Source organism: Geospiza fortis, unplaced genomic scaffold (genome assembly GCF_000277835.1).
Source record: "Geospiza fortis unplaced genomic scaffold, GeoFor_1.0 scaffold213, whole genome shotgun sequence".
NCBI lineage: Eukaryota > Metazoa > Chordata > Aves > Passeriformes > Thraupidae > Geospiza > Geospiza fortis.
In genome coordinates, this window is record NW_005054399.1 from 299,087 (window position 1) to 324,850 (window position 25,764).

Consider the following 25,764-nt stretch of genomic DNA (forward strand, 5'->3'; position numbering starts at 1 on the left):
AGCAGGAAGCCCTGTGCCCTGCCTGGTTCAGCTGTCACCGCTGTAGAAAAACGCACAAAGGGTCAAATCCAGCCGCAGTAATTTTTGAAGTGCCTGTTCTCAGAGGCTCTCTCAAAACTTCTCTTGAGCTCAGATGTCAGCAGTGAGAAAAAGATGAATTCCTCTCCTTGACAAGCACTGCAGCCCTTTGCTATGTGGAGTCCTTGCTCCTCCTGCAGCACCAGGGCAGCACTGAAATCCTGCATGGATGTTGGAAGTACCAGTCCTGAGAGTCTTGAGCAAGAGAATATCCCACATGAGATCCTCAGAGACCTGCAGACCTGTTGTCTTCCCCTTGGCTGGGCAACAAACCACGCTGAGGGACATTCTCCATTAGGAATTTGCTGACTTGGACTCATGGGGCTTGTGTAGAGTGGAGAAGCTGTTACCAGTGCCAGGATGGATCCTCTGTGGGGCTCCAGCTGGGTCATGCCTGAGTCCTGCAGAGGTCCTGAGCCAGCCTGGCTGCACTGGCATGTGTGGCATGTCCCCACCCTGACTCAGCTCTGCCCTGGTGCCTGTCATGCCCTGCTAGCAGAGAGAGCTGCTCTTGCTGTGTCAGTCCAGGGCAGGGAGGATGGAGCAGAAATGCCTTATATGGACCCCTAGCACCCACCTCTGCCCTGCCTCGGGGGATACACATCTGAGGGCCAGGGCCCTCTCACCTCTTACGCCGAGCCTGACTCACTTGTTTGCTTTTTCCCAGCGGTTCAAGGCCAGTGGATCCTCCTGGTGGGATGAATCAGGCCTTACGTAAACAACTCCAGATCTGGCTGAACTTCAGGAGCATTCAAGCAGCTCTTGCTGACGGGTACTCCTGTGCCTGGCCCTTCTGGACATGTCTCCACAGGCACAACATCACTTCAGGGGCTGCTGGGGATTTTGGAGGATGCTGAGGGACAGGGGTGTGACAGGCTGCACACGGAGGGTGAGGGCAGATGTTTAGGAGTGCTGAGCCCTATTTCTGGCAGCAGGATTTTGGCCAACTCAACACATTTCTTTGCAACTCCACTTGAAACCAGGAAGGCTTATTACATCCCTCTCTTCTTCCTAGCGACGCCACAGGAGCTAATTGAATTTGGTTTGTAAAGCACTTGCAAAAGCACAGCCTAAATGAGGTGTCAAAGCTGGGGCTGTGATTATTTCAGCCAGCAGGAGCTGCCCCTTTCCTTGGATATTTATTGTTCCTGTCTCTACTTTATTTTTATGAATTCCACACATACTGGCATGTTTTCAAAGTCAACAATGCTAACAGAATTACACTCTAAATGTGAAAGCAGGCACAGTGGAAAATGCCTTCTGCCATAAAGCGGGAGATAAAAGGATCTGTCAACGAACATCAGGTTTATTGCAGAGGGGAGAGCAAACAACATCCTGCTCCAGCACGTGTGATGAGCAGGTGGGTGCTTGGAGCAGGGCTGCTGGACAGCTCACACATGCTGTGCCAGTGCCACTTATGAGGTCTTGAATTTGGGGTCCCTTTCTGGAGGGTGTTTGGGCTGGCAGAGGAGCAGCAGTGCTCCAAACCTCCAGGCTTGGTGCTGGAGGTGATGGGATTTGCTGTACAAAACCACTGTGCCATCCCCTCTGGGGTAACAGCAGGGTTGGGTCCTGCTTTGGTATCAAAATGGCAAATCTCACAAGGACAAGGAAAGTCCTACAGGGCTCTGCCCAAGCAGGAGATCCCTGCAAGGATTAAATGCACTTTCTGGCAAAGCTGCTGGATTTTCAGTGCTTACCTAGGAAGGTCCCAGTGAATCCCAGTGCTAAGAAGCTGGAGGTGACAAACAAGGTCCCTACAGCCGAGATGGCCAAGCCTGAGTAGTAGGTCCAGTGGCAGTCCCAGCCCTCCAGCTTCGGCTGGCTCTTCATGGCTTCTGTGAAGCTGTTGGGGAGACAACATGGGCTGTTAAAAACAGCAATTCATAATTAACATCACTCATGTCTCCCTGGGAGATGTGGAGCTTTGGGAAGCTGCTGAGGAGGTTCCTCTCTTCAGATCCCTTTTTCCTACTCAACCTCCCAATGGGAGAAGCAATCAGCTGAAGACTGTGAGGAGCCAGGGCTTGCTCTGGGGCAGCTATTTCTACTCACAAGCCTTGCTCACACCTGGAAATACCAGTCCCACTGACTTGTGATATCAAATACTTTAGCTTATTCACCAAATCCCAGTTTTCATCCTGACTGAGAGCTGTGGGACAGACGCCCTTGCAAATGCTGGAGGCTGCGAGGACTGGAAGGGCTGGGAACAATTGGCTGGATTATCTCGTGCTCCCACCCCCGTTCCCCTCCATCAAAATATTTTGCAGCTTTCATGTGTTAGCCACGTGCCCAGGAGTGATTCACGGCTGGAGCCTGACAGTCAGGGGGAGGATTGGAACAGCAAAAGGAAAATACGAGAGACGAGGCATTCTCGAGTGTGAGCACAGCTCCTCCCTCCCAGGCTGGGGCAGGCATTCTGGGTCTGGCCTCCCAAATACCCATTTATGATTGGAATAATGGTGAGCCCTCCCTTCAGCCCCCTGAGCTCTGCCCAGGGCAGGGCTTGGCAGGCTCAGCATGGCACACGGCTCCCACACGAACGCGCGATGACAAGAGAGACAATGCTGTGATTAAAAAACACCATTAATAACACGAGAGGAGGTAACAGACCCACAGAGCTCTACACAGTGTTTCTCCACATGCTGTTGACACATGAGGTAGGAAACTTTGAGCCTTTTTTTAATGAGCACCCTGGAGGCTAAAATTCAAGTGGAACAACAGCTCTCCTGCGCCTCTGGCCACCACTGTCTGTCAGGGCCAGGAGAGTTATTCCTGCCCACAGTCCTGGGCTCCTCAGCTGGAAAGTGCTTCCATAATGCTATCTGCAGGGCTTGGGATAGCTTTTTTCCCTGGTGTCCATCTTCTCTAAGCCCTGCAAACCTCTGGATTTTCCCTGTTGCCCAAATAAAAGCCAAGAGAGACAGTCCTGCCTGCATGGCTGAAGGCCAAGCAGCTGGAACCACATCTTTCAAAGGATTGATGGCGAGTTCATGCACCAAGCAAGCCCAGGATAATACTTAAACTCTGTGGTTTAGGAACCTGGATGATATCCTTTGTTCACTTTGAGCTTGCTCCCACTAGGCTTTCTACTGTTGAGCAGTTTTTAGGACTCCACAACAAGACATTCAAGCATCAGCTTGGATTGGAGCAAGGAAACAAAACATGGAATAAATGTAATATGCTCAGAAGTCAGCAAAACCACAGCATCTGGGTGATTTACACTTTGGAAATTACAGGGAAATTCCTTTTCACAGGAGCCAAGCACAGACAGAGGAACAACAATGTGGCCCCAGGCAATGCAGGCACAGTCCCCAGGGCTGGCCCTCCTCCAGTGCCCAGCACAGCTCCCTGTGCTCACCAGGCTCACACTGCCTTAGCTCAAAATCATTTCCAACGGGAAGACACAAATCTGGCTGCACAGGGAAGCAGCAGCAGCTGCAGAACCCTTTGCATCATCTCCGTGGTGGTTATTTTTAAATGATACAAGTCTCCTCTACGAGGAAGCCAAAAAATCCATGTCCCTGCCACCAGCACTGCCTGGGTTTGGGAGGAAAGCAATGCCCCTGAAGGGATGTGCCTTTCTGCCCGAGGAATCCTGGCCTGGCTGTGCACTCAAAACACACCCTGACATCCCTGGGGATGCTCTGCAGCTCTTTCCTCACACAGAGGAGGATGTGCCTTTCACAGCATGGCTCCATACCTAGCCTGGACCTATCCAGAGGGCACCAGCACCAGGAAGGATTTTACAGCAATTTGCTGATCCTCAGGGAGGCAAACCTGGGACAGGAATGCTGTGCTGGAACCCACTTGGATCCCAGGCATTGGCAGAGAGATGGCAAAGCAGAACGAGGTACAGCAAGAGCAAAGCCCTCAGAGCCTGCTTCTCGCTCTGGATGAGCTGGATCCACACCCTCTCACATCCCTGGGGCTCCTCTGTCCCATGCTGATGACCTGACTCGGTCTCAGAACATTGAACAAAGGTGGCTTCAAGAACACAAACCGGTTGGCTGGGAATCAGCACTGGAAGTTTTGCAACCAGCACATGGTTTGGTTTGTTTTGGCAAAGCTGTCTCTCCTGCTCCAGATGATCCCATCCTTCCTTTCCACGGCCGGATAGGCCTGCATTAGTTATTCTCATCAGCATGTCTTGCTCAGTTCCCTGCTGTCTGGCTTACAGCTAGGGAGGGAGGTGTTTGCACGGAGATAATGGACTGCCTTTCCCTCTAGGAATGGTTTCTATCTTCCTAAACACACTCTGTATTTGCATTAAACATGATGCGCTCAGAGTTTTCAGAATTGGTAAATAAACCTTTTAAGCATTTATGACACTGGGCCGTGACAAGCAGCACGGAGCCATCAATTATTGCAGCATCCACCACGCTGAGGGAGCCTCCCTGGCAGGGAAGGACAAGGTTTGGGGCATTTCCCTTGCTAGGGAGCTGGTCTCCTGAAATGTGACATATTTCAGTCTGTCATGAAACCAGTCCCTTCCTTCATGTGTCTCTGAGTCACGTTGGTGACAACATTTATTTCAGGCTGAGGACAAGGCAGCAGCGCAGCTCAGCATCCAAGAGGACATCAATTAGAGCCAGGCTTTGTCCCAGTACCTGGAACTGCATTCTGTGCTGAGCTGAGCCATTGCCATGGTGAGGAGCATCCATCCCTCCTCCAGCACAGGGGAGGGTGGCGAGGCTGAGACCTACTTTGATCACATCCCTGGCTGCTGCCATGAGGATGGCTGTCCCCACGGCAGGGCTTGGAAGATGCCCCCAGCTTTTGCAAAGGGAAAATGGGGTAATGGGGCTTCCCCTGACATCTCCCCACACTTGCCAGTTTGAAGCACGACGGCAGAGGCACACATTCTGCACCAGCTGGGAAAATCCCAAATCCTTCAACTCTGCTCTGGCCAAACTGGCAGACTTGGCTAATTCCTGGCAGGATAGGAGTAGCCAAGGCAGTGGGAATTGTTCTGCCCGCCCTTCCCAAAAACAGAGTGGTGCTTGCTCAGACACTCACAAGTCTTACCAGTGCTCTGTGGGAATCCCAGAACGGTTTGGGTTGGAAGGGATCTTAAAACCCATCCAGCTCCAAACCCCTGCCATGGGCAGGGACACTCTCCACCATCCCAGGGTGCTCCAAGCCCCACTCAGCCTGGCCTTGGACACTTCCAGGGATGGGGAAGTCACAGCTTCTCTGGGCAACGTGTGTATCCTCATAAAACATTTCCTCATAAAAAAAATTCTTCCTTACATCTAGTCTGAATCTCTCCTCTTTCTCTCTGCCACATAATATTCCACACGAACTGGAAAACCACTCAAAGTGGCTCTGCACTATGAGGATGGACATGTCACGCCAGTGGGTTCACAGAAGAAAGTGGGGGTGAGGGAAAGGGGCAGCAGATCCTCTGGCTGGGACACGGACAGGACGTGCAGCCAGGTTTGCACAGCAGGTGCTGATTTATTCAACCAGAAAACTCAACAAGTCACAGTCCTAAACACATCCCCCAAGGCCACGTGGAGCAGGAAGAAAACACAGAAATATTGTGCTAAAAGAGAAGCTGAGGTTTCTAGGTCTTGTTGGGGGCATCTCCTGGTGGCCCCCACCAAGTGGATTTTGTCATCCCTCTCCTCAAAGGAGGACAAAGACCTCGTCCAGCAAACTGGGTCGCTGCAGGGAGCAGCCCAGCAGTGCTCCCTGACTGATCCCAAAAACCAGCCTGGAAACTGGGGCTGAGAAGCACAATTGGAGCAGAATTGGGCCAGGGGCCAGCAGGCAGCAAGGAAGCAGCAGTGGAACAGGCAACCAGGGTTTTGGTGACAACAGCCACCACTGCAAGGTGCCACAGTCACCGTGTGGGGCGTCCGTCTGTCCCCCATGCTGGAGGTTTTGTTCTTCTTGGCTAAAGGAGGCAACAGGGATAAAAATTACCCAGTGGTGCCCAGCAGCACAAGCTGCAACAAAAGATCTTGTTCATTAGAAAACAGCAACCTCAACAGCACTGAAATCGTCCTGCCGATACCACTGGCAATTGTCAGCCCGGTCATCATCCTCACAGCTTCTTCTGCCAATAATGACTTTGCTTTTCTGGCAGCACTGGGGTGTGTGTGTTATTTAGGTCAGCTGGGGGCTGTGGCAGCTTCTCCCCCTGCCTTACATCTGAGCTGTGAGGTTTCCTCATCTGGATGCCGTGGGCAGGAGGTGCTGTTGGCTCCCTGGGGCCGTTCCTGAACAGGTATCAGATATTTCTGGCACTGTGGCTCAGAGGGGGCACCAGCTCTGTCAGGCCATGCTCAATTCCCATCACCAGCCTCGGTCACTTCTGCACACAGGGCCCTGTGGTTCTGGGATCGATGCCATTTACAGCACACTCATTCAGGTGCCAGCTCACAGAATTAAACAGGATTGAGAATAAGGTGAGGCACTACCTGGCAATGACAAACAACCCCTTTTCTGTGCAAAATCCCGTCCCAGGGCGGATTTATTTTCCTGGAAGCATCAGCTCCAAGTGAGAAATCCACGCAGGAGGCAATATCCAGAGTGTGGCATCGATGCAGGACTTGATGCCAGCCTGCAGATGCCAGTGGCACTGGCTGGCACGGCCTCTGTGGGGCTCACACTGAGACACCCCAACACCTGCAGCCCTCCCAGTCAAGCTGTGCACGTGGGTGTTGCCTTTCAGCTCACGCAAACATCCTGAGACCCTTGAGGAGCGAGGCTCAGAACCTCCCTGTGTACCTGCCCAAGGGTGGGGAGTGTGCCAGGGTGTGCCAAAGGCAGGGCAGGGAGGTTTGGAGGCAGTGCCAGTGGCTAATTGTGAATAAGCTGATGCAGGGAAAGATACCAACAACGTGGTGAGGGAGGAGAGAGAGACAGTGGATGTGAGTTTGGAGGACAGTGAAGGTTGTCACGTCCCACGTCACACAGATAACAGCCACAAACTGCACACAGTTCAAAAGTTCAGGAGTTGTTTTCACAGATTAAAACCTTGGTGATGGAAGCTCCTTGCTTCTTGCAGAAAGAAACTGTTGTAATGAAAATAATCATTGCAGCAAAGCAATTAAGGATGCTTGTCTTGTGCACTTGACTAAGCAGGTCCCCTCTGGTCACAGGTCAGTCTGGATCGCAAGCCAAGGCTGATAATGAAGCTGAGAGCTGGGAAGCATCTAATTGCTTAATTGAGCACAAAGACATCCCTTTCTTACAGGCAAAGTATCCTTTTGGAGCTGAGCTGGCACGAGAGCCTCAGGGTGCTGGGCTGAGGGAGGACCCCAGCACAGACCCCACGAGGGGTGGGTGGTGATGCAGAAACACATCCTGGCTCCCAGGTGCTGTCAGCTAAAATGCCAACCCACCCCCAAAGTTCTGTCTGCTCTGCCCTCCTCTCCTCCGCCTCCAGCTCGGAGCCTTTCAAAAATTCAGCTGCAAAAAGGAAGGAGGCTTTTAAAACCAAAAGAAACATCCCCTGGGCTCCTCATTGCTCCCTGGCAGCCCCCACCCACGTAACAAGTCCCCAGAGCAGGAAAAGAGGAGTTTTAAAGGCTGGATTACAGCACTGGAGGTGGAGGGACCCCTGAGGCTGCCTTTTTGCTCACTATCAGCAGCTCACGCTCTGCACAAGCCACCCTGGCCACCGTGCCAGGCACAGCCCCTGCCAAGGAATGGTCTCCAAGGGGCTGAGGAGCAGAAAACCTGCACAGAGAATAAAATAAAGGGAAAAGTGAGATAGCAAGAGCAGGTTAGACATGTCTCTCCCAGCATCACTGGTCACTGAGATGACATTGACTGTGTCACACAAAGCCCCTCTGGCCAGTGGAACCCTGGGCTGGTATCATCCTGCAAGGGTAAAGGGGCAGGATGAATCCTTGCCAAGCAGCAAAAGCTCCCCAGGCTGGAGCAATAAGCCTTGGGCAGCCCTGGAGGGCTCACTGAGCTGGGAATGGAGGCAGTGAGGCTCCCAGGTGTGTTTTGGGGTAACTCCAGCAGTTGCTGCTCTGATGATCACCCTGGCACCACCCAATCCCTCCCACAGTTAAGGGCCTGCCTTGCCAGAAGAGCCTCCAAAGCCTGCTAGCCATCACTCAGGCCAACTTCAGCACCAAGGAAAGGGGAGGGAATAACCCAACCACATCCGAGCAAAAGAAACTTTCCATTGCAATAATTGGAAAGGCTCTGGCCCATCAGGATGGGCTGCCTCATCTGTGTTCTGCTGGGGCTGAGCTGCCCCATCTTCCAAAGCCTCTCCTCCAAACCCAAGGTGCAGGGGGGGCTTTTCCAGCGCCTGGATTGACCTTGCTGTTTCCTTCAGGGCCCAAATGCTGGGCTGAGCCAAACCCAGTGAGTCCCACAGTCCCCACAGACTCATGACACAGAGCAGAGCCAGCCCTGGTGGGGCTCTGAGGGCTCTGCAGGGGCAAAGTGTGACACAGTGCCAGGGCACACGAGGCCACTTTGCCTCTCCCAGCAGCTCCCACTCAGTGCCTTGCTGTGACCCACGAGCCTCATTGACCCAGGAGCCAGCAGGACCACTGGAAATGAAGATTGTCCCTCCACCAGCTGTGTTTTTAATTAAAGGCAAGGACGAGGCTTTGCATTGCTTCCCAGACAACAAGTGACTATGTAATTTGTGCAAGAGACTGTCGAGACATTCTCCAGCAAAATCCAAGCCTGCTGTGTCACTAAGACATCAGCAGCACACACACATGCCCTCTGCATTCGATTATAGCCTTGCTCACTGCAAGCTTTCTTTCAGTTTCTGCCATCAGCAGTGGCTGGGACAAACACAGAAGGGCAAGGGCAGGTCCTGGTGTCATTTCCAGGAAGGCAGAGCTCTTAAATACATGTGCAAACTCCAACCTGAGAACCCTGCGCCTGGGAAATTACCCAGAGTACTAAACAACCCATTAGCTGTGACCCTGGTATAATTGAACCTGGGAATTTAGTGAGTCTGTCTCTCCTAACAGCAGTGGAGATAAAGCCAAGCAGATCGCAGATAAATTGCTGGCATTGAGGAAATCTTCTGCAGTAAAACCTCTCTGCTGCACTGGGAACCTTAAAGGACATATTCCCATGGAGAATGGTGTATCAGTCATTCAATACTATTAGCTAGCACAGGTAGTGTTTAGAGATAGCAGATAAGAGTTTCAAGAGACTGATTGCTAAGTGCACAGGTAATCCTGCTGCTCTGCACAGCAAAGTGCGGCTCCTTAAAAGCAGCTTTCATTTTGTTTATGATTTTTACAAGAAAATTAAAAAAATTCTGCTGTTACATATGATCCACCCTGTGTAAACAGCCCTGCCACCTGGGCTGCTCACAGGAGAGAGGAAACATCCCCAGGGAGCAGAGCAAGGTAACCTGTGACACTTAACGACCGCTGAAACCGATGGCTTTGCCATGCTGCTGCATCCCTCATCTTTATTACAAATCCTGGAATAAATCTGCTGCTGCCTGAACTCATCCAACCATGGAAAAGCAATACACTGGGGTTGGATTTAACACTGCTGAGCAAATGTCCCTTTTCCCCCTCACTCCAGAGGGGCATTTCTTCCCATGGATGTACAGCAGCAGGGTGAGCTCCTTACCAGTGGCTTCGCACACAGTTCAGCAGCAGGATCACAGCACCCAGGCAGTAACAGGCAGCACGGGGAGAGCCGAAGGTTTGGCTGAGTGCTCGTGTTTTGTGCTCCCATCTGGCTACCTGCAGAGACAAGGGAAAACAAAGTGGGTGGTTGGGGTGCCTGGAACACGCTGCCCCAGGAGCACAAATCCCACAGCCTTGGCCTTGCACGCTCAGAACACTTTGTCTGCGTGGCTTTGTGCAAGAAACAAGTGGAGGCCACTGATGGGACATGGCTGAATCAAGCCTGGGGATGGGAGCTCTTTCTCCCACCTGGGCCAGATCCTGATTGCATTGCTTATGCCCTTGCACACGAGGTCAGCCAGAAGCACCAAAAAAAAGAGGCTGAAACAGGCTCAAGAGGCTCAAAAAAAGGAGAAAAAAACAAACCAGAAATCACCCTACACATCAGTTTTAGGGACTACAAGGACATGTCTCCAACAAGGCTGAGAGCATTGCTAAGGCTGTCCCCTGGCCATCAGAAACGAGGCCCCTGCTGTGGATCCTAATATTGCTCTCCTGAAAGGAAAACAGATCCCTGAGTATGGGATGCAACACAGGGATGTTCAGCTCTCATTTTCTGGGCTGTGGCATCTCCCACAACCAGTCTCAGGAGTTCCTGCCAGGAACAACCCCTCCCTCTGCCCATCCAGAAAAGTTTGCAAGCTCCCCTCAAGCTTCCCCAAGACAAGATCTGCCAGCTTTGCCCAGAGAACTGCTGTCACTTTAACCAGCTTAGCCTTCATTAGCACTCAGCAATTGCAGCCATTCAGGTTTAGTCTGCCCTCCTCACCCACCCCAGCCTGGCAGCGACAGCCCAGGACTCACACATCCTCACACAGCATCCCTGGGGAGCTGTCAGCATCCTTCACAGCACACTTCTCCCTGGTTCCCATGTTCAGCTCCCTGCTCTGCAGATGCTGATGGGCCCCTTCCCAAACCGCCCCACAATGAGGAGGTGCCCTCTCACCCTAGGGGCTGCTGCACACAGATGGTTGGAGCTGTTCCCCAAACCTGCAGAACCAGACCCACGCCAGTCACCAAATCTAGGCCCAGAAGTCCCAGGTGATAAAAACCCTTACAGCTACTTTATCCTCTACCTTTCCTGCAGCCCTGGGAAAGCTGCCGCTATGTTTATCGCCCTCTCAGGCTCCACTTCCAGGCACCAAGCTGGAGGTTTGGATCAGGCATCAGACCTGAAATTCCAGCCAGGGAGAGAGAGAGCACACCTGGGCAATGAAGCAGGAAGTGGGAGTCAGCAGAACATCTCGGCACCAATTTGCTTCTCAGACATGGCTGGCACTTGATTAGCTCCAAATGCACTTCACTCCCTCGCACGGAGCCCGGGCAGCTTTCGGGGGCACCTGCAACCCAGCTCTTCATCTACTCTGAATGTATTTGGTAATTTATTGGCTCAATTTGAGCAGAAAAAGGCAGCTTTGCAGGTCTCGCTTTCTTCCCAGGCTGCTGCAGAAGCACAAAGTGCTGCTGGTGGAGGGGGACTGCTGGCTTCAGGAGGGGGGAACGATGAAAACCTCTGATAAGCAGGGGCACTGATTTCACATGCTGAGAGCTGATTCAATTAGTTATGCAATGATTGCTCTGAAATTACAAATCCACTCATGACAGAGAGAGCTGCTTCACTGCCTTTTTCTGGCTGGTATAAATAGTTTGTATTCTAAATTGAATTTAAAACACCGTGCGTCACGCTGCTGCTAAAATCGGAGCTGCTGTTTGAGTGCTGAGAGAGTGGAGAAAGAAATATAAGGTGCATTACCACCTTTGGAAAGCAAAAAGAAGTGACCATACAGGTGACTTGAGCCACAGATGGAAAAATGCAGCCATGTGCCAGTTATCTGCACCAGCTTCCTAATTCCCTGGAAATTATTCTGGCAGCGTTTGCGGTTTGCTCAGGGAGCTTGGAAGAGCACCTCAGCAGCAGCAGAGCTGAAGGAGAAGGAGAAGGCAGAGCCACTGGGATCAGAGGGAAGAGCTGGTGCGCTTCTGGGAGCCAGGGAGGCGGTCACTGTAATTACCCTCACCTTTAGAAAGGCACATCTGGGCAGCAATCCCGGGATGAGGGGCTGTGTTCCCGAGCCCTTCAGGCAGCAGCTGCCATGGCTGTGATGGGATCACTCCTAGCACAGCCCAGTGTGTGCTGCATCACACAGCTGGGACTGAGACGCCAACTCTTATTTAGCTGTCACAGCCTTCAGATGGGACCCCAGGCTCCTTTTCAAGCCCACACAGGAGCCATCCCAAGCAAAGCTGGGAGGCAGAGCGGGGCTGGAAGCGGCGGCACCCACCGGGCCCTGCGGCGATATTTCAGTAACAATTAATTAGTTCCGGTTCTGGTTCTATTCCTTGAACAACTAATTAGTTCCGGCTGGGTTCTAATTTTCTAATTTTAGTCATTTTGAGCTAATATTAGCACTCGATCGACCCACAGCTACGCAGCAGCCTTAATGGCTTTATAAAATCGTGAGCTGATGTGTTATTATTTACTGTGTGACGGATGCAAAATGCTTCTAGCATCTTCCATGGCTGTGTGTGGGACAGAGCAGGGCTGAGACCAGCAGTTTCCCAGGAGGCTGCACCCATTCCTGGTGTGCTGTTTGCCCTCCCAGCTAAGGTGGGCACTGTGCTGACCATGAGCAAGCCCCATGTCAGGGCTGTCCGTCCTGGAAAAGGAGAGAGAGGAGCATTTTTATTTTTCTTCCAACTCCAAGTTTGGAAATGGAGTTAATACAACGTTTCCTGATTTACCCAAGGGTCAAAGCAATAGAAAAAATTCCTCTTCTGAAGCTCCCAGAACTCTGCTTTCACTTTAGGATACTTGGTGAGGGCTGCAAGTAATTTTTTTTAATGTTTCCCCCAATGCTCGTTATTGAAATAAATCAATGAGCGGATGTGGCTGCAAAGCCAGGGATGCTCTTGGGTCCCATGTTCTGCCTTTGGCAGGCCCTGCTGGGGGCAGGCTCAGCTGGCTGATGTTCCCAGGGAATTGCTTCCTTCTAGACGTAAATTTGGGGCTGATTTCTACGTAACCGATCCAAGACATTTCCCCAACCACTCGGGCAAGTGCGTAAACAAAAATGAAAGCACAGGCACACATCCCCAGTGCCTGCCCTGATGGAAAATGGAAATGCTCTGCATTTCCTTCTCCGTTTTTTTTTGGGTAGGCAAACCACGAGCCACCTCGTGAAAGGCCACAAATAACCATTCAAAAAGCAATTTCATCTCAGGAACCTGCCTCCGCAGCGATCAACGGGAAATGCTCTTTCCAGCTCTCTGTGCATGGCAGACCATGGCCTCTCATTAATATTTAGTATTTGTTTGAAGGAAATTGATTCTTTTTGTCTGCCATCCAGGGAAGCTGCCTTCTGAACACGCTACATTTTAATTGCTCAGTCCCAGCTCTGAATTAAAGCCTTTGTGCTGTTTCATGTGACTCCATTGCTATATCTGGCTCGCCCCAGAGATGGGCAAGGAAACCAGATAGCCCAAAGGCTCAGGACAAAGGGACACCTTGCATCTCAATGCAAATCAGTCATTTTATGTCCTCACATTGCCCCATCACCATGGTACCCAAAGAAAAACGTGCAGGGACTGGTGAATTTAGCCTTGTGGCACTCCTGGGAGTCTGGGATGGATTAGCAGCTCCTTTTGAATCAAGGGAAACTGAGGCACAGGAGGATTGAGGTGAAAGTCTGCTTCCCAGCTCTCCAGGGAGCAGGATTGATGGGCTGGGCCTACATCCTCCAAAATCCCATCATCCACCAGGGAGATGCTCTGCACATTTCTGGGGATGCCCTTGCCCTGGACAAACTGCTGGCATGGAAATATTCAGTGTCCAAGTCTGGGATGGAGAAAAGATGACAGTGTACAGGGTGTCCTCCCTTTACATACCCATCTCACAGTATTTGACAGCATGAAGGATTTTTCCCCATCCCATGAGGTCTAGGAACCCTGCTGAGGGGCCCATAAGTCAGAAATTCCATGAAAAGTGCAGAGGAAGAACAATGAGCTCTCCAGGGCACATCTGAGCCCCAGTCCCAAGAGGATGCAAGTTCATAGGGCAAACCCTGGATATATGGGTGATTCAGACCCAACTCAATAAAAACCTTCAGACAAAACTGACCTGAGCAAATTTGTTGTCATAGAACCACTGAGGGGTTTGGGTTGGAAGGGACCTTAAATTCATCTCATTCCACCCCCTGCCATGGGCAGGGGCATCTTCCACTATCCCAGGCTGCTCCAACCTGGCCTTGGACACCCCCAGGAATGGGGCAGCCACAGCTTCTCTGGGCAACCTGTGCCAGGGCCTCACCATCCTTATAGTAAGGAATTTCTTCCAAGTGAATAAATTTCTGCTTCAGTCTGACTTCTCCTAGGCCAGCCATGGGATAAGTTCTCCCCTGGGGTGCTAAGGCAGGAGAATCCCTGACTCTGGGCTTAGGTGGCTCCATGTGAGCATCTCCCACTGGGAAAGACATGCCCCAGCTGGCTCCTGACCTGCTGAAAGAGCAGGAAACCTGATATTACCCTTATTGCACCCACAGAGACCAGAGGCATCGACCTGCTCCTGTTACGAAAAATCCATTTTTCCCTCTCTGATTCCCTGTAATCCCTCATTAAAGCATAAGGACATTCTCTGCTCTCTGTCACTGCTTGGATGCTGGAAAACAACCCTGCTCAGAGATATGACATTGATTTAAAGACAGGGAGGAAAAAGATAGACCTGAGCACCCAGGGTCTGGTTTTGGTGCTCCCAAGAGCAGGCAGGGAAGCAGAGCTGGCTGGAATGGAAATGCAAGCACTGGGGCTGGCTGACCTTTGCCAAATGCCAGAGGAGCCAGCCTTTCTGGCTGTCCCAAGTGGCTGGGGAGGAAATGAGTATGGCCTGACCTTATCCCTCCTAACTCAGGGCTCGAGCCCCACTGCAGCCAGCAGCACCCAGAGCAGACAGAGCAGCGCCCAAGGGGAGCACCAACAGCACCAGGTGGGCACTGTGGCCCCCCTGACAGCCTGCATCACTTTGGCTGAGTGAGTCTCTCCTAGGCGAGAAAAATTCTGTGTTTCCAGGAGGTTGCAAAGCTTAGGAAAGGCAGGAGGGGAAACTGCAGGGCTGCTCCTGGGGAGGATCGTGCATGGCCACCCCATGGGATGTGTGGGGGCTGTTCCTGCAGCTCACCAGGACAGCACTGAGCCCCAGGCACAGGAATGACACCACCTGAGGCTGGCATGTGCCCATGTGCAGCCACATCAGCCCACCCCAGCACCAGGCACAGGCTTTCCAAAGGCATGTGCAGAAAATGCCCCGGGGACCTGCGTGCCACTGGCAGCAGGAACATGATTAGCAGGAGCTCTGGGCAGCGAAGGCAGGAGGAAAAGAACAGAACAAACCACGGTTTTAATTTGTACAAGCTGGTAATTATAGTTGCTATCTGTCTGAAATCTCTATTGAGTTTATTTAAATATGTTCTCCGTGAAGGCCATTCAGACAGGAATTATCAAGGTGTTGCAGCAGAGGAGATAATGCCATGCAGTTTTCAACAGATCAAGGGCTGATTAGGAGGAATTAATTAGCTGCTTAAACAGTCCTTGACTCGCTGCAGCAATTAGCTGTCACCTCCCTGCAGTCACGTTCCCAGCACAGCGGTGCCTCCGACACAAAGCACAAAACTCCTTCCCTGAGTGCTGGTGGGAGCACCAGGCCAGCCCTGGTGGGCACATGGCCCTGGGAAGGGGTGCTCAACCCACAGGAGCCCCAAAGCCACCCCATGGGCAGGGCCTGGCAGACCCTGGGGGCTCCTGTGTGCCCACCCCAGTGCCCATCGCTGGTCAGTGATTCCCAGCACGGGCACCATTGGGTGTCTTCCCTCCTCCAGCCTTTAGCAGGCCAGTCCTTCAGGCATTCACCACCCATCACCTCTTCTGGGCTGGGAACCACCAGGTCTCAGCTGTGCACCTCCACTGGGGCCAGCAGATCATCCAGCAGCCTTTATCCCACCTGCTGTCCCTTTGGTGGGGTGGGAGCATCACCCCTCACCTCTGCAAGCACTAAACCATGGAAAGCTGACACTGCAGAGCTGGAGGCTGAGCCACCCCCGCTGGACACTGCCCAGGATGAGAAGCTGGCACTTGGGGTGACCAGGAGACCACCATGAGGCTCTGAGCCCCTCCTGCCAGCACAGAGCCTTGCAGGAGCTGCTCACAGCTGCCAAGCTCCTGCCAGCATCCCAGTGGGCTCCACTTTGCTTAGCTGCTCCCTGCCTGCACTAGGAAAAACTGTGGCAGCTTTGGACTACCTGATGCAGAGACTGAGTTACTTCTCTGAAGGTTTCTCAACTCACAGGCTCTCCATTACAGATGGTAATGCAGCCTGAAAGCTTTTTAGCAAATGATTAAAGCCTTGTGAAGTTCCCCCACCAAGTACTGGAGCAGCAGCTTCCAGTTCATGCAATTAAAACACTGAACTGATATGAGAAGAGACAAGCAGCATCTTAACGGTTTCGTGTGAGCTGTGAGGCAAACCAGGCTGAGGACTGTGTCCATGGAGCTTGTAAAGGCTTTTTCATGGCAATACCCCAAGAAAAGATGCACCCAGAGATGGTTTGATGGCAAGCAAGAGGCACTGGGGACAACAGGTGACAGTGTGAGCCCATGCAGGTGGAGGCAGAGCATGGCAGAGCCTGGAGGCTCCAAGCACCCAGGTTTGAGGGCTGGCAAGTGTCCCAGGAGATGGGGACAGGCTGGCTCATCCAGATCTCCCCAGCAAGCTGCACCAGTTAAGTTTTTCCGCTTTCCCATTCCCCTCACTGGTGTGATGGCAGTAAGAGCTGTCAGGGAGCCACAGCTGAGCAGCACAGCTCAGCTCCTCCACGCCTGCCAAGGGCTCTCAGCTTGGAAAGGAAGGCGTCCATTTGACGCAAGGAGGATTTTTCCATTGCCTTCCACTGGCTCTGGATGGGGGGTTTGTTGTTTGTTCCAGCCAAAAGAAACAGGAGAGGGATTTTGGAGAGACAAGGCGATGTGTGGCCTGGCTGTGCAAGGACACTGAGGTGAGGAACAGCCAGCTGGAACACTGGGGCTGCACACCCAGGTGACAAAGAGCTGCACAGAGGGAAAAACCACGTTTGCAGGCTCTCACAGTGGAACATGGGGTTTGGAACACACAAAGGGCTTCAAACAAAAAAAAAAGGAGAACATCCAAGTGCTGAAGAAGAGAACTACCTAGAAGCAGAGAGCAAGGTGGGCTGCCTTCCAAAACCAAAAAGCTGAAGTGAGATGAGACAGCATGACAAACCCTCACTGTCTACAGTCCCCATCATCCAAACCAGCAAGTTAAGAGGATGAAGCATAAGCTGGAGTGGCTCTTGTAGTGACTCTGTCCTCATGAATGCTGCCAGTGAGAAGGTCAACAGGGTCCAGTCTGAGCACTTTGACATGGGGAGAAGAATAAAGCGACTCCACTTGTAAAGAAGCGGAAGGACATTGAAGCAACCCAGCCTGCCTCCACCACTTTTAGCCTAAAAAACAACCCTCCCTGCACCCATGCCTAGTGAAAGTAATTGGACTGAAACGACACAGGTCACCTCAGCTAGCAGCCTTGAGCTGGGGAAACAAAACAAGTCTGCAGGTAAACAGATAAGGGTTTCATAAAGACTAGGTACGCTTTACCTCAGAGTTATCCCTCCAGATTACCTCCACACGAGCCTTTACCTTGAATCCACTCATGATGAAGAGTGAGATAAAAAATTTCATTTCTCTAATAGTGCTTATGTGATTTGTCAAAGTAGGATCTCATTAGCTGGCTGCAATGAAAACAAGCCCTTGCTTAGCGTGTGCCAAGGCAGCCTGGGTCCATCGATGTTCCATGAGCCACATCCTCTCCTCTTCAATAAAAACAAAAATGACACAGAATATGGGCTGTATTTGCTAGCAATTTCCAACACAAAATCCGAACAGTTTCTCCTCAAAGCAAAGAGCTCATGAGTTATGTCCAAAGAGCTGGAAGCTGAAGGCAGGTGATTTCAATAACCCAGAACTAGCTGTGTTAATTAATTCTGAGAGTGGGCATGGGGAGCCCTTATGATCAGCTCCCCGAGACTGAAGGGGAAGAGCAATGTGCTCCCACCACAGGCAATCAGCCTCAGCCCAACCCCATTTTCCCAGCCAGCAAATCCCATGGAAAAACTATTTGTGAAATAATGACTTCTCCAGAGCACAGCACGGGATGGGGAAGGACCTTTCCAGTCCCAGCCTGGGCCGTGGAAGGGATGGCCCAACAGTGGGAGGGACGCGGGCTGCATGGGGGAACGGGGAGCAGCTGGGACACACCCAGCTCTTCCAAACCAGGAATGCAATCAAATAAAATAATCTCCTGACATTAGGGAAAGGTAGAAACTGCCCCTACACAAATATGTGGGGCTCTGCTGGAGCTCAGAGGGAAGGCAACGCTGCCAGATGAGCATCTCGTGAGCAGGACGGTGAAGCATTTTTCCAGATTTCTTTTCATCTTCCAAGCCCAGATGACTTGGCCCACACTCAGCTTCCCACTGCACACAGTCCCCATCCAGAAAACCACAAGCCTTGTACTTTCACACGTTTCTCTGAAGCTCAGAGTGTTTTCCTTGGGGCAAACAGATTGGAAACAGGCAGCCCATGGCAGGCACTTTCATAAACAAACCAGAAGCAAAGGTGTGTGCCAGTCTCCTGAGTGACTGAGAACATTCTGCCCACATCACATCCTGTATTTGCATGGGATTTTTTTCCTGTTGCTTGTACTCATGCAGCCCTAAATAAAGCAAAGCAGAGGAAGAGCCTGAAGTGTTCTACACAGCTGCTTTCATTGAATCAGGCCCTCTACCCAACAGACCCATTTTCAAACAAAGCGATCCAACAATAGCACTGACGATGTTTGAACTGGCACGAATTTAGGAAGACAAGCTCTTTGCTGCACCACACTGTCAGCAAGGACTCAGTACAAATGCCACATTACAAGATAAACATCTCTCCTTTTTTTTAAAGACCTTTTACTTTCTCCCCTCAGTTCAGCTGCGTTATTTCCAAACGAGGCCCTGGATCCCAAAGGATCACAGTGCTGAGGTCAAGTCCCTCTGAATTCACTTCACAGCCTTGGGTTTGGTTCAAAATGTGGAGATAAAGCTTTATCTGCATCATGAAGCATCTATTCTGCTCCTCAAAGCTTCCCAACGCTGCTGCAAACCTCCAGTTCCAATTGCTATCACCGTTGCAAATAAGGTCAGCCTGATTAAAAAGCAGTTATTCTAGGTGGAGTGCAAATGCTCAGTCTTCAGCCAGAGTGTGCTGTGTAGGAAATATCCTGTTCCTGAACTGAAACAAGCCTTCACAGGCTCCAGGTAAAACGAGATTGAGGTCACCTAAAAACTGACATTACTTGCAGCCTCTGATTCATTGCAGAGACTGTGTAAAGCAATACTGCAGGTGTCAGCTAAATCAGGTGTTTCTTTCTCTCCTGTATGACCTGTATTTAATTGCAGATACAGGTTCAGGTACCACTGTGAATAGCCAGTGTCCCCAGCCAGCCCAACCTGCAGATGTCACACTGCCTGCAATTGAAAACTAGGGCTGGATGCTGCAATATTTCAATTCAGACAATTACTCGAGGAGCTGTGGCTCATGGGAGTGAAAATACTCTGGCTCTGTTGTCTTAAAGATTAAATCTGAAGCTCCAATTCACCCAATGTATGAGTAAGAGGGAGCTGGCAGGAGAGAAGGGGATGGAGAAAGGCTGTGGGTGACAGCAAGCAGCAGCCTCCAGAGACACAAACCCAGCAGCACAAAAACACCCAGCCCCACAGAGAGGAAGATAAAGCAGCTGAGCCATCCCAGCACTGCCTGGATCCTGTGTTTGATGTGAAGGTTTTCAGGACTGGGCATCATCTTTGCAGTTTGCTCTCCTTAATAGGTTTGCTTGGATTCCAGCTCAGCCCAGCTCATTAGCCACACTGCTGAATCCCACACTAATTCTGCATCCCTTCTACTGCTACAGATAAATAACAAAATTGCCTCCACACAGGGGTTGTTTTCTTCCTCTCTCCCCCTTATGCAGGTCTGGTAGCATCTCATGTATCTGTTAATGAAGTCCATAATATCCAGAGTTTCCCAGCAAGTAAAAATTACAATCATTAGCCAGCGAGTGATGAGACAAAAACACCATTTCTGCCAGGCTGGCAGTAACAGTACAGCAAGTACACGTCCCAGAGAGCTGAGCCTTGCTCTCCTGTAATGGGGTACCCAATGTTCTTCATTAGCACCTCTCTCTAATAGAGCAAGGCAGCGTCCTGCAGTAGGTCACAATTACACACAACAATTAACTCAGGGAGAAACAATGACAGGCAGCGCAGAGGAACACTTTGCAGAGGGGTGGTAAAAAGATGAAGTGGAAGAGGAATAGGAACATTTTAAAGCCCTGCCTGAAACCAAAAACAAGTGGAGGCACAAGTGACAGCATGGTAGAGGAGTCATGGCTGGTTTCCTTGAACATGACTTTGTAATTTTTGTTTTAAATAGAAAAGAAACACAGCAATTACTCTTTTGGTCACAATACCCCAGTGACCAGGAGCAGCAGGCTCAGACCAGGACTTCTTGTGCTATTTGCAAACAACACACAAAGCCAACTCAGCTTCTCCCAGAGCTGCAGCCTCTATCTTGCTGCCCTTTTGTGAAATTAGGGTTTAATTCTCTAGAATAAGTCTGCTAATAAGGAGTCCCAACACACCCATCCTCTGGACAGCGTGTACCCGCTCATCATTCCCCCAGGAGCTGTGATGGGAGGGGGACAGGGAAGGGGGGAGAAGAAAATAAATCTGCCTCAGAGAGCACAAAATGCAAGAGAAATCCAATACTCCTTCACAGAGGAGTGAGAGGTGGTTGGAATAGAGGTACTGGCTGCACTGGCCATGCTCAGCAAAGCACTGATTTCGTCTGGAAGGGCCTCCTGTCCTCTCCCAGCTGGACAGATCATGTTCCAGGCTCCGTGTTAAGCTCCCCTGGGAACATTTCCCACTGAGGACACGCATGTTTGTGATGCTGCTGTCGTGGCAGCAACAATAGAGAGGGACAATGTGATCTTTATGTAACTCGGGCTCTGTTCCCCTCTGCCCAGGGATGAGATGTTCAACACACGGGCACAACAGGTAACAACAGCCTGAAGGGTTAAACACAACCACTGGACCCTCTGGTGTCACACTGGGGTTCCTCTGGGTGTGGATGGTGTAACCATGTGCCCCACGGTATCTGTTCATCTGTTCAATGCAAGAAAAGGACCCCAAAAGCCGAGTGAACACTCAGTCATCTCAGATCCAGTGATCTGCGTGCCAGGGCAGCTCCCTCCCCTTCCTGCAGCCTCAAAGCCCAGTGCTGGGATACACACACCAGCCCTGCATCCAGTGCTCAAAGATTCTCACAGCCTTTTGCTCCACAAATTTCTACAGAGCTGGAGGAGAGAGGCTGAGAAAGTCCTTCCAGATATGGATCTACTCACATCCACATCAGTGGCCAAAGCTTAATGGATACAGGAAGAAAAGTAATGCTCCTCATTGGGCAATGCACCCGCTTTGGCTTCTGAATATATCAGTCTCTGGAAAATGATTGTACAACAAAATCTCGGAATGAAACTAATTCAGTGCTGCTCTCCAGCCTTGGGAATGAAATGAGTAAGTCTGCAGTCATTACAACAATGTCCTGGTAAAAATAAACAGGAAAGGGCACTTAGTAGGAATGCTTCATAGTTAAAAATACAGTATCTCATCTGAGGTCATTCTGGCTTTTTATAGGAACAGGCATGTGTGCCTCAAAGTGATCAGATTGGGCATTACTTCCTGTTACAGATGGACACCTCAGTCACAGACAGATGGACAAGGATCACTTCCCTAGTCCAAAACCTTACCTGAGATGATGCAGATTGAGCATCTGCTACTGGGCTGGCAGCTCTGAGGGAAGAGGCAGGAACTGGAACACCTGACTACATGGGGGGATTTGGGGTCTGTCTTCCCTTCACTCAACAAGACTGACAAGGAGGATGCCCAACTTTTTCTATCTAAAAGGTGCAGAGAAGAGGTTTGAGCCAGGGGTGGTCACGCTGAGCAGCAGGCAGGCACAGAAATTATGCTGGACAAAGGGCAGGAGGCAAGAAAAGCAGGCAGAAGAAGTACTGTAAAGGATCATAAAAGCTGCATGTACACTTTCCTTCACAGAAAATGTCTTTCTGCTTTTATGGCAAGGAGCTGCCACAATTACAGCTTCTTTTATAAACGAAGCAGAAACCAGATAATGAGCAAACCTCCCACAGTACAAAGGAGGTGACGAAGGCGTTCTGGGAGCCCTGATGGTCAGGCTTCCCTGCAACAGCCAAAAGCACAGAAAATTGCTAAAACCCATCTCCATTTCACCCTCTTCAGGGCTGTGAGCTGTTCATAGCCTTTTTCTTCGCCAAAGTACAAAAAGGATCACACCAAAAATGTGCATATACAGATAGCAAGTGAAAACCAGACAAAGCAGAGGTTGCACATGCGGACCTGCAGAATGAGCCCACGGCTGCATCATCCCTGTCTGGGGGAGTAAAAAGAGGGAACAAAAAAAGGTTTCACAAAGAAAAAGCCAAGTAAGGTGTTGTCCAATCCAGGTGAGTCTGTACTTTACCACAGATGTTCAGGATTTCAATGACACGTGGGAAAATCAAGAGTTCCCACCAGTCTTCTGCTCCTTGACCTCTATACCCACTGGATGAGCAGAGCAGTTTGATGAAGCCATGTGCATGTGCAGGTGTTTTCTGGAAAGCAAATTTTTAACTTCCTAAGAAAGTTGCACCTCATTCCTGCACAGGAGCAAGCACAGAAGTTCAGATGGTTTGGTAGGGAATAGGAAAATTCAGGCAGCAGCTCCACAGCCCTTCCCCTGGACTGGGGTCAGCCTCCAAAATCAAAACTCCTTGTTCTGTAAGGTCAGTTGTCCTCCATCAATGAAATACATCAGTGCCAGCTTCCAAAAATCAACTGTTTTCCCCTGGCTTTGGGTACAGGGGTTTTAAAGCTGTGTCAGGATCCCTTAGGAAGGGGAATGTCAGGGGGCTGATGCAGGCAGGCAGCCTGGGAGGCTGCACATACTTGTTTGCTTTAACTAAGATGAGGTTCCTAATATCTACAAGGAACCAATGTCCAACAAGCACTGCTTTGACGAGGCTGCTGAAATATCTGCTGAAATATCTGCAGCCACACTCAGGAGAGCAGGGATGTGGGATGCTCCTGCCAAGAGCCATTTCCAGCTGCACATGTCACTGAGGACATTATAGAGGTGGAAAACACATGGAGGGTTTTGCTTTAGCGATTTACTAATCTACTTTCTCACCCATTTGCTGCTGCCCTGTGAGCAGCTGGAGATGTGTCCTCTCTGAGTTCATCCAGGAGGGAAAAAATAGGAGAAATGAGGTGACATTTTCTTTGGGGTGCCACCAGCCTGCCCCAAGCCAGAGCCAGCACCCCCAACATGAAACCCAAGGACTCCCTCCCCACCATGAGTCTCCAGACATGCAGAAGATGCTACTGCATCCTGCTGGAAGCACAGCAGTGGGGTTTACAGAAATAACCTCCCAAGAGCACCCAGCACACTGCATGTCTGCATTTCTCCATCAAAACAGCCTATTTTGGGAGATCACATCCTTCTGGGAACTGGGTAGGCTTCTGCTAAACAATCTGTGTCATGGCACAGCTGGAATACACCCAGCTCATGTCTGTGACTGTGGCAGGCCCCTGCCCAGCCCCTGGATCACTGACATTCTGGGGGTGGCAGTGGGTTTGTCCCCTCCAGCAGCTCCCAGTCCCCAGGCTATGCACAAACTGCCACAGCCCAGGGCCACACAGGAGGAGCTGCCTCTTCCACACCTGCTGGTCTGGGTAGATAAAACCACTTTCTATTTTGCTTCCAGCTGCACCTTTTCCCTTGTCCCGTGAGACACAGGTGGCCACAGACATGCACGTGAGAAGGCTTAGCAGCAGGCTGGCAGGAGAGGGATGGAGTGGGATGGAGAAGTAAGGGCCTCTTCCAGCTTCCAGGGTCTAAAGATAATCCTCTGATCCCATATGGAAACAAGACTCTTGGCTTAAATATTTTTTTTTCATCTTTTGTGTGTGTGCTGACTTACTCCAGCCGGGCTGCCAGAAGCCTGCGGTTTATTTTTAAAATACTAAACAAGAGAAGTCCAGTATATACAACAAAGACCCTAAGTTTTCACAGAAGCACTCTGCAGATGCTAAAAAAAGGAGGTTGCTTATCGGGTCAGCTGCGAGGTGAGAGGCAGATTCTGACCTTGGTTTTGAGAAATGCTGAGCTGGCACGTCACACACCAGCTGGATCCCAAATTCACTCTAGGAACAGGCACAGAAATGGCTCAGCTTCCCAAGCACAGCCTGCCTTGGCAGGTACCCGTGCACAGTGGGTGGGCAGCTGCTGGAATGACTGTCACCACCTCACCCAGAGCCCTGAGACCGTGCCCAGCTTGACACACAGACAAAGCATCTCAGCTCACAGCTGCCTGCCCAGGCTGGGCTCCACCATACCCCCGCCACAGGCAGCTCAGCCTGCAGGGACATCATAAAAATACATTGCACAGCTTCTTCAAGAGGATTTAGATGAAAACACCCCCACCTCCAGCTGTGAGGCTGTGGGAAGCAGTGCTGGGACAGAGGATGTGCCTCTCCCTCAGGGTGACAGCGCTCCTAATTGTGCCAGTCCAGCCGGCACGCCGGAGGGTGCGACCCAGTTCTGGTGCTTGTTATGAGGCTCACAGCGGTGCCAACCCGCTGGAAAAGCTAAATTTAGGAGATAAACAGGCCTGGTGTTACACACCCAGGCAGGACTGGCTCTGTTACGAGAGCTGGAGAATCGATGCCACCCGCTTCCGCGCGTTACAGCGGCGCTGCCGGAGTGAAAGCGTTACCAAGTCACTTGGAATAAAATTGCCACTAAATGCTATTTGGGAGATGGGGAAAAAAAAAAAAAAAAAGGCAAATCCTCACTCTTTCTCAGCTATTGTAGGAAATGAAAATGGCTATTGCTGCCTGGTAGAGAGTCCAATTATGAATAATGTGCGTTCTCTCCCTGCACAAAGGATGAAAGGCATCAGAGCTGGTGGTGACATTTTAAGACCGGAGATGTAAGAGCGGATCTGAGCCTCGTTGCAAGCCCAGCTTTACCCCAATAAAGAAACACTTTCTGCAGTCAATTGCCTTGCAGCGTAGCTTGAAGCCCTGCTATTGATCTAGCATCTGTTATAAGCAGATAATCATCGCCGCTGTGCCATGGCTGCTATGATGGGGTCTAAAAGCACTTTCCAGAAGCTGGTTGAGGGCTGTTTTCTGCTCTCCCCTGCAGCTGCAGGAAGGCAAAGGTTTGTGGGGGAGCCCACAAAAGTCTCGCAGGTTGACAGAATTTGAAGGCCAGAAAAAAAAATATTGAATCCCCTCAATTCATTCATCTCCCAGTGCTGTAAACTTCAGGTGACTGAGGTGCACTCCCTGCAAGGCTCTGCTGCCATCCCAGCCCTCACACAGTTATTTTATACCCTGCAATTTCTTTTCCCCAGCGAGGTGCTGACACACCACCATCAAGCCACAGCTCAATCCTTTCCTTCTCTAAGACAGGCAGCAAAAGCTGCTGAAATCTCCCAGCATCAGGCTTTTTTCTCCTGTCCCCAAAAGGTTTCTCAGGCTTTGGCTCACTGAGGTTTGAATCCTGGCATCTCCTGAGCTTCCATTTACTTCCCAGCAGCGTGGGGATGTTTTGGGCCAGGCACCTTCCTGCAAGTTTAGCAAGAAGTGGTCAGAGGTAGGTGAAATCAGACTGCCAGTGTCTGCAATCTCCCCCCTCCGTTCCAGTGCAAGCACTTCTTACCCACTAGGCAGATTCCTCCAGTCTCCAAAGAAGGAGAAAAGGATGGGAAATTAAAAATAAATGAACCAAGAGATACACATCCATCAGGAGCCAGGCGTTGTCAGCCCAGGTCCCTGTGCAACTACTTCTTTAA

General features: G+C 50.9%; 1 protein-coding gene across 1 annotated transcript in view; it reads right to left on the reverse strand.

Moving 5' to 3' along the window:
- The window catches only part of PEMT (phosphatidylethanolamine N-methyltransferase), a 40,868-nt gene that overhangs the window by 9,743 nt on the left and 5,361 nt on the right, over window positions 1-25,764 (reverse strand). The window contains exons 3-4 of the mRNA XM_005425938.2: window positions 9,661-9,776; window positions 1,779-1,924 (exon numbers count right to left, since the gene is read on the reverse strand). Coding sequence (XP_005425995.1) covers window positions 1,779-1,924; window positions 9,661-9,776 — 262 coding nt within the window. The remainder of the gene's footprint in view (window positions 1-1,778; window positions 1,925-9,660; window positions 9,777-25,764) is intronic.